At 51.7% G+C, this 15,229-nt stretch overlaps 3 protein-coding genes across 3 annotated transcripts; 1 reads left to right on the top strand and 2 right to left on the bottom strand.

The window, feature by feature from the left end:
* Nucleotides 1-1,138: 1,138 nt before the first annotated feature.
* LOC131208865 (uncharacterized) lies at nucleotides 1,139-4,467 on the bottom strand. Its single transcript, XM_058201779.1, is given in 11 exon segments — nucleotides 1,139-1,434; nucleotides 1,510-1,855; nucleotides 1,923-2,560; nucleotides 2,627-2,889; nucleotides 2,950-3,202; nucleotides 3,274-3,457; nucleotides 3,521-3,675; nucleotides 3,732-3,826; nucleotides 3,934-4,101; nucleotides 4,173-4,374; nucleotides 4,440-4,467. Coding segments are annotated over 11 exon segments (2,628 nt in total).
* Nucleotides 4,468-5,423: 956 nt separating this feature from the next.
* LOC131208864 (uncharacterized) lies at nucleotides 5,424-14,519 on the bottom strand. Its single transcript, XM_058201778.1, has 8 exons — nucleotides 14,414-14,519; nucleotides 9,023-9,085; nucleotides 8,810-8,948; nucleotides 8,445-8,741; nucleotides 7,211-8,378; nucleotides 6,072-6,952; nucleotides 5,873-6,003; nucleotides 5,424-5,792 (listed from the first exon to the last, which is right to left on the bottom strand). The coding sequence occupies exons 1-8, from the start codon at nucleotides 14,490-14,492 to the stop codon at nucleotides 5,662-5,664; spliced, it is 2,889 nt and encodes a 962-aa protein (XP_058057761.1). The 5' UTR covers nucleotides 14,493-14,519; the 3' UTR covers nucleotides 5,424-5,661.
* On the top strand, nucleotides 9,760-10,403 carry LOC131208867 (general odorant-binding protein 56d-like). The gene is made up of 3 exons (XM_058201780.1): nucleotides 9,760-9,854; nucleotides 9,941-10,081; nucleotides 10,152-10,403. The coding sequence occupies exons 1-3, from the start codon at nucleotides 9,801-9,803 to the stop codon at nucleotides 10,368-10,370; spliced, it is 414 nt and encodes a 137-aa protein (XP_058057763.1). The 5' UTR covers nucleotides 9,760-9,800; the 3' UTR covers nucleotides 10,371-10,403.
* Nucleotides 14,520-15,229: the final 710 nt, after the last annotated feature.

The raw sequence follows: 15,229 nt of genomic DNA, 5'->3' as shown, positions 1-15,229 counted from the left end.
AGTAACGCTTTCAAACTCGTCCGGATGCCCCGGATCGGTCAGCACACTGCTGAGCCCCCCCCATCGGATTCCGTGAAAACGTTCGTGAGTTTCGATCGGTGAGTTTTGGCTGCATTTGCCCGTCCGCGTCTGTGTATATGTGCAAAGTTCACCTGCAGCTCCACCACCAAATCCGCCCGGAAATCTCTTCCTGGGGCTGCACACACAGATTGCAACCACCCGCCGCAACTGGAAACGGCGCACTCACGCACACCCAGAACGCTCTCCAACGGGGAGGCGTTGCATTTGCACCGACCCGCGGAACACATGCGCCGAGCGTTGCATTTTCGTTGCAACGTCGGGGATATGCACCGATTTCCATCGGAAGCGGGGAAGGCAGCGAAAAGAGCCTTGAAAATTGAAGCGGTCCGCGGAAAGCGGAGGAATTTAATGTTAATTGCGTCGAATTTAAATTATCAAATTTTAACGGAAAAGCTGTTGCTTTCAAATTTAAAAGCACTCAAAGTTTATGTTTCGGCTACACGAAGGCAGGTGGCGCTGAATGACAGCTGGCCATAAAAAGTTGCCATAAACACTTCATTTTCTTCGCGTTGAACGCCTGCTCGAAATTTGCATCGACTTCGCGGAATTTGAAAGAACTATTATTTTAACGGTTAATAGAAACTTTAATTTATTAGCCTATTGCTTCATCCACACAATCCAACAATCCAATCTGTAACTATATCAGGAATGTAACGTAACTTACCGTATCTTTGAAGTGATCGTAGCTGATGTTTGCGAAACTGAACATTCCGCGCCCAGCATTTTGTATGATCGGTCATTTTCTTCGGCCAGCTAGCTCTTCTCTGGAACACTTACTGTTTCGTAATCCTTGTAACCCTGTAATTGATGTAATCCTGCTCCTGATCCAAAATGTAATTCCAAGCGAAAAAGGCCCGTGCCAGTGTCTCCCAGTCCGTCACGGCCAGGGCATCATAGTAAATCTCGCCTTCGGGTGTCCACGTCCCATCCTGGAGTCGAAGAATCACTCGGGATGGCATGGGGACGCCATGATTTTTTGGACATTGTGCCCCACCAGGCGTCTCCATTCGGAACACTAGAAACTGTATTCCTATTGCTTGTGAAGGCTAATCCTGAACTATATTATCCGTTTGATCCATCCAATATGGGACGATATTCTCGCGTACACTCCTAGCTGCTGGTCGGCAAGGCCCGAACTTATCATGCCCACCAGGTACTGGGTCGATGAGTTATCGGCAGTGTTTAGTCGGTACCACACGAGAGGATCGCCGGATATAGCTCCCTCCGGACTTCCGTCGATGTCCGTGCACAGTTCGTTTGGAAACAGATCACGTGCATCATGCTCCTGAAGCACCGCTCGACAGTCCACGTTATACTTGGGGTAACTTTCCACAAAAACGGACTCGCCGTCAGCTGCGGGGAAAACAAGGAACACAATTCAACAGGGTAGCAACAGGATCTCATCATCGGTTTGATTTTGACCCGTACCTACGACCATGCGGAACAGCAAAAGCGGTGTGTGCGTTTCGTTTTGGTACAGACAGATCGGGTACTTGTGCGCAGTGGGGACAATGTCTGTCTCCAGACGCACCAACCCGATATCGTTTTGCAGACTCTTCGCATCGTAGCCAGGATGGATGATCACTTCCTTGATGCGCACGACTCGGGGCTGGTACCAGGTTGCGTTGGGGTTCCCTTCCGCCACGTTTGCCACTGTCGGGAGGGCTTCTCCCCTGGTGAGACAATACGCCGACGACAGGACGACATTACGCGTGATCAGCGTACCGGAGCAATACCATTTCGTCTCACCGTTAGCCTCCCATCCTAAGTACACCTGTAAAAAAATTGATAGATACCGATTTATCTTACAAATTCCCAGTAAAATGGTGACAACTCCATACCATATGGTAGAAGTGATCAATTCGATCCCGTTGATACATCTTATATTCCTCGTGGAACTGTTTGTAGCGATTCTCGCAATCGTCCAACTCTCGAGCACCGGGATTGGTTGCGTTCCGAATATTGTCGTATGGACAGCACACTATCTCGCCACCATGACAAAAATTCACATTTCGTTTCGATTGAATGTCGTACCGTATCTTTGGACATTGGTCTATGTTCACACACAGCCCAGCGATTCCATCCGTTCCCACGCAGGGTTCCGATTCGCTGAGATCTGCGTTCAGGAAATGAATGCCCTCTCCATCGTCGCGATAATTGGGCAAGAGCACCGAATTCAGCCACTGTAAGTGCTCACCAAGTCAAGTTGCCAGTGCTGCCCGCCCAAAGCCACAGTCCTTTCCGAGCAAGTTTAGCCCGTAGATGTGCTCAAAAAAGCGTTGCAAACGAAAAATGTTACGTCTCAACGGTGCGCCGAATAGCATCTCACAGGAATCCGGTACGAGGAATGGTTTGTTACCGAAGCACAGATGTTCCTGCGCTAGACCGCGACTTAGACCCGTCAGGAACTCCTCAGGAATCGAACAGTTGGCCGCCTCCAGAATGTTGGCCCTTGCAGACAACCGCACGATCGTTGGATCTGCCGCATGGTGGCGAAATGAAGGGAACTAGTTCAGGTGGCAAGATCGGTAGGTGCGTTGCTTACCCAGCGTTATGGGCGTGGAACCCAGATGAAACTCGTTCAAATCGTTCCTTCCCTGACCAGTGACGTAGAACTGAGGATCGGGAAGCTCGTTTGCACTCCAGATACAGGCTGGTACAAACTGAGAAGAAAATTTTAACCGGTCCTTCAGTTTCAAGATGGCGATATCATTGTAGAAAGAGTTGGGCCTGTATGCGGGATACCATCGAGCTTGCACAACATCGTTTCTCCTTTCTCCCTGGTGAACAACGTGTGAGGGTTGAGTTCTGGAAGGTAACGTAAAGAAGGAGTAATTCCACACAACAATCTGTAGTTCCACTGCAAACCTGTTCGCAATCGCGCACCGCGCCAATGTAACGACAGTGTCCTCGTCGATCACAACGCCATAACAGTTGCTCGGACTCATGCCAGATCGTGGCCAATGTATGGATACAGTTTGGCTCGAGTCAAAGATGCTCATGTGCGTCTTACCTACGTCGAGCGATTCAAAATTATCCCATATATTGAGCACAACATCGTCCTCGTACTCTCGCAAATGGACGTATCGCAATGCACAGGCGTACGGTTTGAAGCTCCACTCTACAATCGATAGCCAATCTGAAGTAACTCCGAAAATGCTTCCTTGCTGATACCCGGTTCTCCCGTAATACCTTGTACATTCTCTCCACGTTTCGCCAGCTCCGAACTAATCCACGGGATGTACGGGGCCACCTTCATGTACACTCCCGGTATCGATTGGCCGCACACACCACCGAACGAGGTAACACCCACCACGAATGGGGTCATCTTGCCTTTGTGCAGCAGTTTCATTTGCAATGGTCCACCCGAGTCACCCTACAGGGCCCGACCATTGATTCGTCACTAAGAGCGCTAGGTTGGCTTTCGGGAAGGACTTACCGGACAGGTGTCCATTTTCACATCGCCAGCGCACAGCTGATAGTCCTGTAAGCCCTGCTTCAATCCTCGGTCACCAACGCGATAGAACCTATCACATTCGGTCTTTTTCACCAACCCGAGGGACACCTTGAGAAGAATCGGAGTGGACTTTTGACCTGCGAGCGGTGAGTTGGTTAGTTGAACTTTTTTGAACCACAAGATCATACCCTACCGAATCCTGTTGCTCCCCAGCCAGTGGCTTCCATCGACGGGAAAGGAATCTCTTCATCGTTCCACAGACAGCCCGGCGCCACCGTATCATGTAGTCTACAGGCGGTTGGGGATGATGACAAAACAAATGAATTATTAATGAAAATCTCCAATAGCCAAATTAATTCTTTGTGAGCCATTTTATGAGCCATCTTCATACTCACTTAACATTCCTCTCCAACCTCAACAGCGCCAGATCGTGATAACGCGTGCTGAACCGGTGTTCCGGGTGGCGCACAATTTCGACAATCTTCAGCTGCTGCGCATACTGGTCGTCCGTGTCATTGTACAGATTAATATCCCCAAGGCGAACCACATCGGGCGGCACGTTGCTAATGAAATAAACGGACGTAACTTAACGGCTCACCAACACGCTCGTAGTCGGGGCGATGGCTGAACTTACTCATCGTCCTCTACACAGTGAGCCGCCGTGAGGACGTAGTTCTCCCAGATGAACGATCCTCCGCAGTTCCACGCGACGGACGCGTTTGACGTCGTCCATCCAATTGCGGCCATATGGGCGAACTCCCGCATATAGGCTGGTCTCCCGAAGGCAGGCTTCGGCTTGAGTCCTGCCCCCCACTTGTAATAACGCATATGACAATCTATGGAGCACAGGGGACAAACAAACTGCGGTCAACTGAAAGGACACATAGTTCAACCATCCTACCATCGATCGATTCGCGGATGTTGGGCATGAAGGTTTCGCCAAAGCTCTCTTGCAACTCGGATGAAACAGCATACAATGACTCGTGGCCTAGAAGAGTGGAAACAGGGTTGATTCGCTACTCGCACCACAAATAATCTCTCTTTGGCCCACTGTACTTACATAATCCCGTGAGATAAACAACTGCAATTAGCACCAACGGTAGCGGTGATCCGTCTGCGGCCATGCTTCGAGAACTGCTCGATGCGCAATGAAGCGTCGTTTCGCTAGTGGGTCTCACAAACTGGTTTGATCATTTCTGGCCGGCCGGTAGACTGAGTATTCTTTTGGGAATTCCCTTGACATAGGTGAGACCGTATGTTGTATTTTACCGCCAATGGCTTCACCAATCTCGCCGATAACCATTTCAACCTGTTGCAAATCCTCCGCGTCCGCAGAAGCGAATCCTTATCGCAGATTGTTTACATGACCGATGACCCTTGGTATTCGAATAAAAATACATGTCGTATGTGGGTCGCCGCATAGCGTGTTTTGCGGATTAAGTCTCTTTGACTGTTTTAATGCCTCTAATGTCCAATTTCGTTAGATTCGTGATTTTTTAAATTTTACATTTACTCGCGCTTTGTTAAATAACGCAGCAAACCGTGACAACTTTCTGCGATTGTCTCAATAGCGCTTTGCACCTTCGAATCATAGTAGACATCGTGATATTCAGATCTAAATCGGATCAAAACGTCGCAAGATGTCAGCTTCTCGAGCGAAAATGGCCCCACTGTCGAACGAAGAATTGTGCGAACTGTGCGTTTCGCTGCAGCAGTTTCATTTATCGAAATCAATCAAACACTTTACCCGGGACATGTCGGATGGTGGTACGTGCGTTTAAATTGGTGCCGTGAAGTACCCCCTTTTCGGGATCATTTATCTCTTCGGACATGCGATGCATCATCGGGGGACAACAAAAAGGAAGATTATAAAAAACTTACGATTTCGCTTTTATTAAATAAACAACCTCCGTTCGAGCTGTTTCACTTTTACACTCTTGCTGCCTCCGTACTAATCCATGTTTTTTCGATAAATAAACGCAAATATAATATAGATTCATAATCTTTCGGCCCCAAATTTTATCGCGCGCCTTGCGATGGCATCACTAAACAAACGCAAGAGTAGAGAGTTCCCGTCCAGCGGCCCGCTCCGAACATACTATGAGCCCTACGTCGCGCCGGCTCTACTGCTGGGCGCAGCGTTCCTTCGACTTGCGCTTCTTACCCTCGGCCGTGTTGTTACGCCGCGTGCCCTGTATCGGCATGTACGGTGGCACAGGACTAGACGAACCGGGATCGGAAAACTCTAGAATATCTACCAAAGAGCAGGGAAATCGAGAAAATTGGTCATGGAGAACGGAACGGTGAGAAGCTTGAAAGCGAGAGTGGTCTTACCGGGCTGTGTGGAGTGCGCGACCGGTGAAGTCGTTAGTGAAGTGGTGGCCGTACCCGGAGACCCCAGGGAACCTCCCATCGCGAACGTGGGATCGATCTTTGCTGCGATATTATCGTCCAAGTACTGGTTCCTGACAACAACACCAAAAACCATTAACAATGATCGAGGAGCAGATTGCGAAAAAAGCCACGCGGGTACCTCGATCCCGGAGAGGCCATCAATCGGCCAGTTCCACTGCTGGTTGGTGCTGCTGCTGCTCGCTGAGGACTTCTCTGTGGGGCCTGCTGAAGGTCACTCGTAACTGGCGGAAGTCCGGGCTCCTCCGACACGGGAAGAACGTAGATTTCGTCGTCCTTGCGACCATTCTCAATCAACCGCTGCACATTGGCCGACAGCTTCAGGTTTGGTCCTCCGCGTTGTTGCTGCTGTAGCTGTTGTTGCTGCAGCAGAAGCTGTTGCTGTTGCCTCTGCTGTTTGATCATGTCGATAGGATTGGAGTAGTTTTCGTCACTGATCGCCGCTTGAGGTGAAGTCTGCTGGGTGTTTGGGATGTGATGCTGGCTTCCGGCACCGGAGCCATGCGACGAGATGCTGCCCTGCTGGCGATAGTGGTGAGCGTGATGAGGATCGAGTGCGCCGGGAGCAGGCATCGGTGCTCCGTAGTACTGTCGGGTGCTGGACGCTCCCGAAGAACCCGTTCCGTGTACCGGCCGTTGATATTGCTGCTCCTGTTGCTGAAGCATATCGATCGGGTTCGAATAAGAAGTGTCCCCTACGACATCTTGTCCACCGACGTCTCCACCGGTGGCCGAGGGCGGTTCTCCTCGGTCGCCGATGGATTCCAGGGTTCCACCATCCAAGGGAGCGCCACCATTCGGGGCGGACTGTTGTTGCTGTTGTTGCATTCGCTGTTCCTTCTTGAGCCGGGCCTTTTCCCGGGCCCGTTTTGCTTTGGCCCGTTCCCGCTCTTGGAGCATTTTGGCCAGCTCCTTGTCCTGCGCCTCCATCGCCACCTTACGATCGATAAACTCCTGATCCAGCCCATCGCCTTCCTCCTCCTGCAGTTTCCGGGCCAATTCCTACGGGAAGTGTAGAGCAGAGCAAAATAAATAAAAGCGGCACCGTCCCAAACCATTCCCTTACTGTCTCGCGCGATCCTCGACGAGGGATCAACACAATCACCGTCCATCCCAAACGAGTCAGTCTCTAGTCATGGTATTCGACAGGAGGTTCACATGAAGTCCAGAGCTCCGACTCGCTCGGGATAGCCGGCGGCCCGTTCGTAGCCCATCGTCGATTCGATCCACTTGCCCCGAGAAAACGTTACAGTAGCTTACCGCGTCACGAAGTTCCTGCTCGAGCCGCTGATCGATCTCCTGTATCTCGTCCGGAGCGAGGCCCAAGTCCTGCAACGTTCTTATGCGGTCGGTCTTGTCGTAGCTGCTGTGCTTCGAGTGGCTCGGTGACGAGCCATGGGACGACGTGGATGCCTGTGGATGATGATGATGATGATGGTTCTGGTAGAGATGTTGCTGCTGTACCGGTGGCTGAGCATGATGCGACGGACCCATTCCGGAGCCGCCAACTTTCGGTGTAGCACCACCGCTGCCAGTGTAGCGGCTGCTGACACCGCTTGGTCCTTGGCTTCCTATCATCATCGCCGAGCCCAGCTCCACCGGTAGACCAATGTGTTGGTTGAGGTTATGTTGTAGCTGTTGTTGAGCACCGTAACCCGAGGAAGATGGGCCCCCGGCCTGGGTTGTTGCTAGCGCTTCCTCGATGTCGTCGTCATCGTATAGGTTATAGTTAATCGGTGGTTTGCCAGTGTTCCGCAGAATACCAGCCTCAGCCCGACGGTAGCCGCCCGTCGGTCCATCACCCATCGAGTACGAAGGAATCTCGCTGCCCGCTGCCAACCCCGTCTGAGATCGGCCTCCGGGTGGTCCGGGGATCGCCCCCGGAACGACATACTTTTCCGGGGACATTTTGTTGAAGTTGGTATTGTTTTGATACTCCGGCTCTGGGTTCCCGGGAAGAATGTTGTGCGAGTAGCGGGTAGCAGCCCCGGCCGGGAGACCTCCCGCGCCCCTTGCCGCTGCGGCTATGTTGTTCATCGACGCCGGGTATCCGCATCCTGCGCCGCCATTGTAATGGTCGACCGTTAGCGGCATATCGTAGGGCCGTATGCTGTCCACGCTGTCGATGCCTACCGGCGGCAGGTGAGGTCGTTTCGGTTGCTTCTTTTCCGGCGTGTGTGCATGTAGGTTAACGTTGGCGTAACCTCCGTCGGTGGCCGTCGGTTCGTCCTCCTCGTCCGAGTACTGATGGTAGTTGATCGTTGCCGCCCGGTTCGGCTCAGCTATTGGTGGTGGTGGCGGAGGGAATGGTTCGTGGTAGTCTGTGGTACGGCCATTTTGGAAGATCGGCTGCGGCGGTGGCCGTTTCGGTGAGTTTAGATCCAGCGAAGCGTAGTGCAGATCGGGCGGTGATTGCTGGGGTACCGCACTATTTTGGCGATATCCCCCAGAACCGCTGGCAGTGCTTTGGAGAGGTGTTTGCGGCGTGGCAAACGGTGGAGAGTGTGCCGCCGGGAATGGCTGCGATTGACCACTGCCATTCGGCGACGTTGTCGGTTTCGGTTGTGTTCGTGGTGGCAGTGGCAAAGGGAAGCCGTGTTCCGGCGAAGGTTCCATGTGCACAGGCCGACCATCGGTGGCCGGTTGGTGTCTCCTGTCTCCTAGACGGGCTTGCTCCTGTAGCCGGCGCGCTAACATCTCGCTTCTTTGTTGCTCCATTTGACGCTTCAGCTGCGTCTCACGGTTCAGTTCATCCGCCACTTCGCGAGCAACTTTTGCGTCCATCTCCTCCCTGTAAAAGAACGGAAAGGATGTGTTAGCTAGTTCAATCCGACAGGAAGACCGCAAGCCGCCACTTACTGTTCGTTGATCATTTGATGGTAGAGAGCCGCCTGCCGCTCGGCATCCTCTTTCTCGCGTATCTGCTCCGTGAGGGCGGTCGGAAAGTCCTGCCGGACGATTTGGTTGCGCTGTTTGTTGCCTCTATAGTGCTCACTTACTGCAACGGGAACGTACACGACGGGAACTATGGTTATTGATTGGGGTCATTAGAACTGGCTCTAGGTAACTCACTCTCTTGGTTTTGTAGCTGATAGGCCAATGCTCCGTCTTCCCGCACGAGCCATTCCTTGCAAACTGAAAACAGGGAAAACCATTAGTCACGTAAATTTCTTTGACATTTCGAGATAGATAAATCATGGCTTTTGTATTTAATCCCAAAATGCATTGCGAAAGGAACGATTAATAAAAGAATGGTTTGTTTATAGCTGCTAAGGGGCTATAAATAAGCGAAAACACGTTTGCGGTTTACAGGTTTAAGATAGACGTCAAGAAAGAGGACAAGAAATGCAGAAACTGAAACTGAAGCTAAGAACCCGAGCCGAGGCGTAAACTGCAACAGGACGAGGAACCGGCACGGAACAAGACAACACTCCAGACACGCGTCCTTGAGTGCGACCGACGACATCGTACAGTTACGTAAAGTGTCTAAATTATGCCATCGGAAAAGAAGAGGTTAACCTTCGCGAAGCGTCCTATTACGATCGCGACCACGGCACTGAAAACCTTGACCGTGATCATTCGAAAACGAGAATGATCGCCACAGCCAAACAACAGCATCCTTCTGGCGGGGCTGCATTAATTTGATCCTGAGCCTGTGAACCGACGGGGGATCCTCTTTGGAGAGCATAAATCATGGTCACGCGGCTAGTGGTTGTTTTATTATTATTTGTCTGCCCTGGTCAGCATATAAAAGGCGACGGCAGTCAGCAAGGAGCATCCCATTCGGAAGCGCGACTTCGGTGCGGAACGTGATACAGTCCTTCGATCCGCTGATTCCGACGCCAACGCAATGCAGAGCCTTCAGATCGTGTTCGGTGTCCTGCTGGCCGCGGTGACGGTGATGGTAAGTCTGGCTAGTGTGCGATCTGGGAGGGGAATTCGCCTAGGGATTCGTCCATAGCTAACCCCACCGGTCTCTGTTACGGGTAGGCATTCTTCACCGAGGAGCAACACGAGGTCGCCAAATCGCTTGCGGATGCCTGCCACGCCGAGTTGGGCGGCGAGCTGCCGGAAGAGTTTGCCAAGAAAATGCGCCAAGGTGATCCGTCGCTGGACAGTGAGGTGGCCAAGGTAAGCACACCAAGGTTGCAGATGGCGTTCACAACGATAACAACTCTCCTCTTTCATCCGTCTGATCCAGTGCACCATCCAGTGCATCTTTGCCAAGGTTGGCTTCACGGACGAAAACGGAGCCACCAACCGGACCGTGCTGGTGGCGAAGCTGTCGAAGGGCAACCCGATCGAGAAGGTGGAACGGTTTGCCGATCTGTGCGAGAAAAGCGACGTAGGGGAGTCGAAGTGCGATAAGGCCTTCGGACTGTACCAGTGTTACCACAAAAACAAATCGATCTTCGACTAAGCCTTCCTTCTGATACACGCTGCCAGCTGAGGAATGCCGCACTCTGTTACATAAATTAATAAAGACCCGCCATTAAAAGTTATTATTGAGCAATACTACAAATTGGCATTAGGCATTTTAGTGTGTGTTGCGGTGAAAGGGATTCGGGGGACACTTACCGATACCGACCATTTCCTCGTTCAACAGAAAAAAATCATTAATTAATCTCCACAGTGCGATCGCCAACGCAATCGCCCAACTTTCTATCTTGTTTTGATCCCCATTTATTATTGGTGAGTATCATGGGTCGCTGTCGGTCGTTTGTTTTAAATGCGCCTTTTATGCGCCAACCCGAAAAAAAGAAATAACCTTTTGATTTGCGACGGGGAAAACGCTCGCCTAATAAGAGCTCAGCGTGGGCTTGATCGAGTGGAAAATTGTACTCGGTGCGCTTGGCCACGCCACAAAGTGTTGGGACCCTAGTCCGTTGTGAGAGAATCGGATCAAAAGCGAACAAACATTTTCCATGGGGCGTTTGCCGAATAAAACGCTTTTTTTGTCCATATCTGTCGTTTGATCGGTTACGCTTTTTAAGTACAAAAGTCTGGTGGGCGGAAAACGTAACATTGTCTTAGGCAGTGGCGCACATTTTCCCAAACGTTAATGAGCATCTCATAGTCGAATGACGGAACAGATAAAGACTTCAAAAATATGGACCATGCAAAAGGCAGGCGAGGGCCCTCGATCGAGCAAGACATTTCAATTAGCGGTACTTTATGGCCGGACCAACCTAGCAGCGGATCGATACCGTGGAACCATCGTGACGGGCAAGATTTATGAGCTGCATTAGGCTGCCTGCTGGTGCACCAGCGATCCATTCATAAATCAGCGCTCGTAACGAGTTGGTACGCGTGTGCAGGTTCTCTTGCCATCCCGAACCATCATCTATCATATGATGGCAAACAGGTTCTCCACAGGGCTGTTGAACTCGGCGCATAAATCCCACTCACCGTGCTTCACAACATGCTGCTTATCAGAGAGCGCGGTCTCAGAGCTGAGTAAGTGCGCGCTGCTTTCTCACGATCTTCACGCCGGAACCGCCGGAACCGCCGGACCGCGCATGAACTTTATTTGGGAACTTTGATAACCGACCCTTAATTTGCCATCCTGGGCGCCGCTCAGGCGCATCCGAAGCCGGTTTCACTTTCCAACGAGCCCCGCAGCAGCATTATCAACTGATTGTCCCCTGTTTGACGCCCATCGTCATCATCATCATCATCGCCGTGATCGGTGGGCCACAGCAGAACAGGTCCCGGTCGTCGAAGGGCATAGAGAAACAAAAACCCTCGCCTTGCAAACGCTTATCGGTGGACGTCCACCGCCCGGGCCTTGAAAATGGGGCCTTCATCGGGCAGCGGCACTGGGAACTGGTTTTGTTTTTCGAATGCAATGAAAGTCTTTTTCCTCGGCAAACTAACGGGATTGGTAACCAGATCGACCGCGGCGCAACCGGGAGGGTTGGTTGGACAGTTACCAGACCGTCGCTGAGGAACGGGCTTAGATGAGCGTTTCGTTTAATGATCACCGAGGATCATCCGGCTTCGTGTGGCCAACGGTTTGTAGTCGCCGTGAGAGTCAAAGTACTATCTAAATACGCATCTACCAGACAGACGACATGGTATTGTTGTTGGTTTCATCATTTGGGAAATGCAGATACTCTGAACATGATGGAGTGGTTTGGGTGCGGTGCGTCACATTAACATTATGATCGCGGAAACTTCGAAAAATTGATCCCGATGGACGTATCTCTATTGTTCACGCTGCGGCCATCAAAGCGATCACCTTTCACCGGAAATGCACCGAACCGTTGGCAATGCAAATGGGGGCTCAGTGAAACACCTGGCACTTTCCATTCGACCCACTCGGCACTGGCGCGCGAGTACATTCCAGTGAATCGTTTCCATTCCCAGTTCGGTGGCCACGACGACGACGACGACTACGGTGTCAATGCACTCCCCCTTCTCGCCAGGGGAATTTTCTCAAATTATGAACACTGAACCACGGAAGCGCAGATGATCGTCGCTCGGGGCCGGGGTCGGAAAATCGGAGATCGGAAAATGGAGCGCAACCGCGGTGATGATCGTAGAGCCAAAACGAACGGTGCTGGTGCCGAGCGGCACAATCCGACCAGCGTAACCCCGCTGCCCCCGCCAGGACAGCATCGTACCTCGTTGCAAAATGGCACTTGACGGGGTGTTTTCGTGTGTGAATGAATGACGCGTGTGCTCCGGAGTGAGAGTGGTGTTTGGGAGAAAGTGCACCACCGTCGACAACAATCATCATCAAGCTAAGAAGCACTATTTTCACAACGAATTTGAAACCTCTCTCGCCCCCTAGTTGGGGAGCCGAGCCGAGGTGGGGTTTATGCAAAAATGAAAGATATGGCGAGAGAGTAACTTTCGTGGGTTGATCATCATCATCCGATTTCGTGCGGAAAACCATTTCGAAAATCAATCCACATCATCCACATGGGCCATTGGAACGGTGACGGGAAAATCGTTTTCATCGAAAAGTCACCGACCGGTGGGGCGATCGTGAATCATCCAAAAATAGCCGCGGACCCATCCGATGCCCTCTCGACTCGCGGCGTTGTTGTTTCACGGCGGCGGCTGATGATGAACGGACGCAGTGCACCGGAAAACGATGGATTGCCGCGCCGCTTTTTCCCTCCGTCGGTCGGGGACGGACACAGCCTCTTAAAGCATGTCGCTCGGTAACGCTAAATGCGTCTAAAGAGGCTACAAATATTGTTGAAGCATGGCCGCAAAATGTGCCGCATGCAAGTTTTGGGAGTCGACGGCACTTCGGAAAGAGTTCATTGCCATCGACCAAGAGGGAGCTAGTCGCTCCAGAATGCTTCTTCCACTGTGCGTTGTCACCCGAAGGTGACACATGGGGTCGTTGTTTTGGGTTTCCATGTTGGTCTTGATCGGTGCATCTGAAAGCCAAGCCTGGCGGTGACTTCCTTCTGGGAAGATCATCAAGCTGTGCATACCAATGAGGGTCGATCTGTGAGCGAGACACTAAAATAAGGCATACGGTGAAGTGCTTCTCTTAGGTTATTACTTCAAGCAAGCACCTCTGGTCCTCATTAACCGTCTATAACTTACATCGGAAAGGGCAAGCAACCGATTGCCGCACTGCACACATTTAGCGCCTGATGCGCTGGATTCCGTTGATGAACGGGATCGCTTCTTGGAGCGAAATGGGGCGTAGCCAACGGATTGGCGCCACGGAGCACATGATACGCCCCGGTTATCAAGTGTCTGTTGGTCCCGCGAACTGTCAAACGGCGGTGATCTCTGGTGGCGAACCGATGCGATAATTGGCCATGTCCCTGGGCCACGTAAAGTTCCCACACCTCACCACAGAAGCGGGCGCAGTATTAAGGAAGTTGAATGTTTGCCTCTGTTCTTCTCAATCGTGCCCTCCATTGCCATCGGCAGGGCATCCATCAGTCAGCGATCTCGGCGATGGGTGGAAGGCAACAAATTGTGTCCAATTAAAAGTCAACATAAGAGGCGAATTAAATTAAACCTCACCGATCGGGTGGTGGGGTTTGCGGTGTTAACATTGCGCATTGCTCGCTTATGACCACGGCCACGGGGTGAAAGCCGTTTTCTTCTCGATTGTCCATTTTCTTTACCCATCGTGCTGCAGTTTTCCGTTTCCAGCCGCAAGTGTGACACTAATTGCCGAGAGTGATCATTAATCAGACCAAATTGGCGAAGGGCCCCTAGGTTTTTTCTTAATTTCTTTGGCCTTCGGCCGGTGTGTAGGTGTGCTGGTGTATGTGTGCATGGTACATTTGTCGTGTTTATGTTGGCCTCCGTTTCGCTGTGATGGCCCTAGCCGAAACAGAATGCCACAATCAGCCCCTAATAGACGTTATCAGTCACGGTAGTAGCCGGTCCCGGTTCTCGGTTAGGCAATCGGTGATAACGATAAATCGCTTCCTGTGCCCTGCCGACGAGGGGCGTGACACCATGATCGTGCAAACTTACCTTCGGTTACACGGCCACTCTTGGGGAACGTGTCCGTCACCTTCAGGTCCGGCATTTCGGTGATCGAGAAGTGGGCCATTTTCGTGGCCGTGGCTAATCCTTCAACTTGCTGGAACCCGTTGCGACAAATTCTTGGAACTTTCACTCCGCGCGCTTTTTTTGTACGCGATCGTTGTATGCTTATTATGCTCCCTCTTCCGGTTGCGATCCGGTCGGAGGGGAATTCTGGGCCTTTTTGTTGTCGCGCTCGTGTCACGGCCCACCACACACTGGCAAATAGCACAAACGCGGGCAACTTTGATCGGCACTTCTCGACGCTCCGCGTTCAGCCTCTTCGCTTTTCCGCCCTCTTTTTCCGAAACTCGTCGCTCGCTATCGAACCGTGAAGCGCTTCTTTTCGGTTGAAACGTGTAAAAGAGCGGAAGAAAGGCGATTTTTTAATTTAAACGACAAACAATGATCGTTGCACACACAAAACACACAGCACAGAGAACAGAGAAGAGTGCACGCGGACGGTGCGCGACGGTTGATTTGTTTAGAATGCAGCGCCTGCTATGCAGCTCACCATCGCCCCCCGGACTTTGGTGACCTCGTTGCGTTCCATTTCCGGGACTCTAGCTCAGCCGGTTCTCCCCGTCTCTGCGTTCCGTTAATGCGTAAACAAACTGTCCAACCCTCGGCAATGGGACGCGGCTGGTCGTCTCTATTGCTCCGCTTCTATTCGCTGGTCCACACACCGGTTCCGGTGGTGTTGAATCGTCCACAATTGGCAATTAGCATAACCTCCACAATGGAGCAACACACGCCAAAGTAGTG

This window comes from Anopheles bellator, chromosome 2 (assembly GCF_943735745.2).
Source record: "Anopheles bellator chromosome 2, idAnoBellAS_SP24_06.2, whole genome shotgun sequence".
NCBI classification, from domain to species: Eukaryota; Metazoa; Arthropoda; class Insecta; order Diptera; family Culicidae; genus Anopheles; species Anopheles bellator.
Note: the sequence above shows the minus strand (reverse complement) of the source record. Positions and strands in the feature narration are given on the sequence as shown.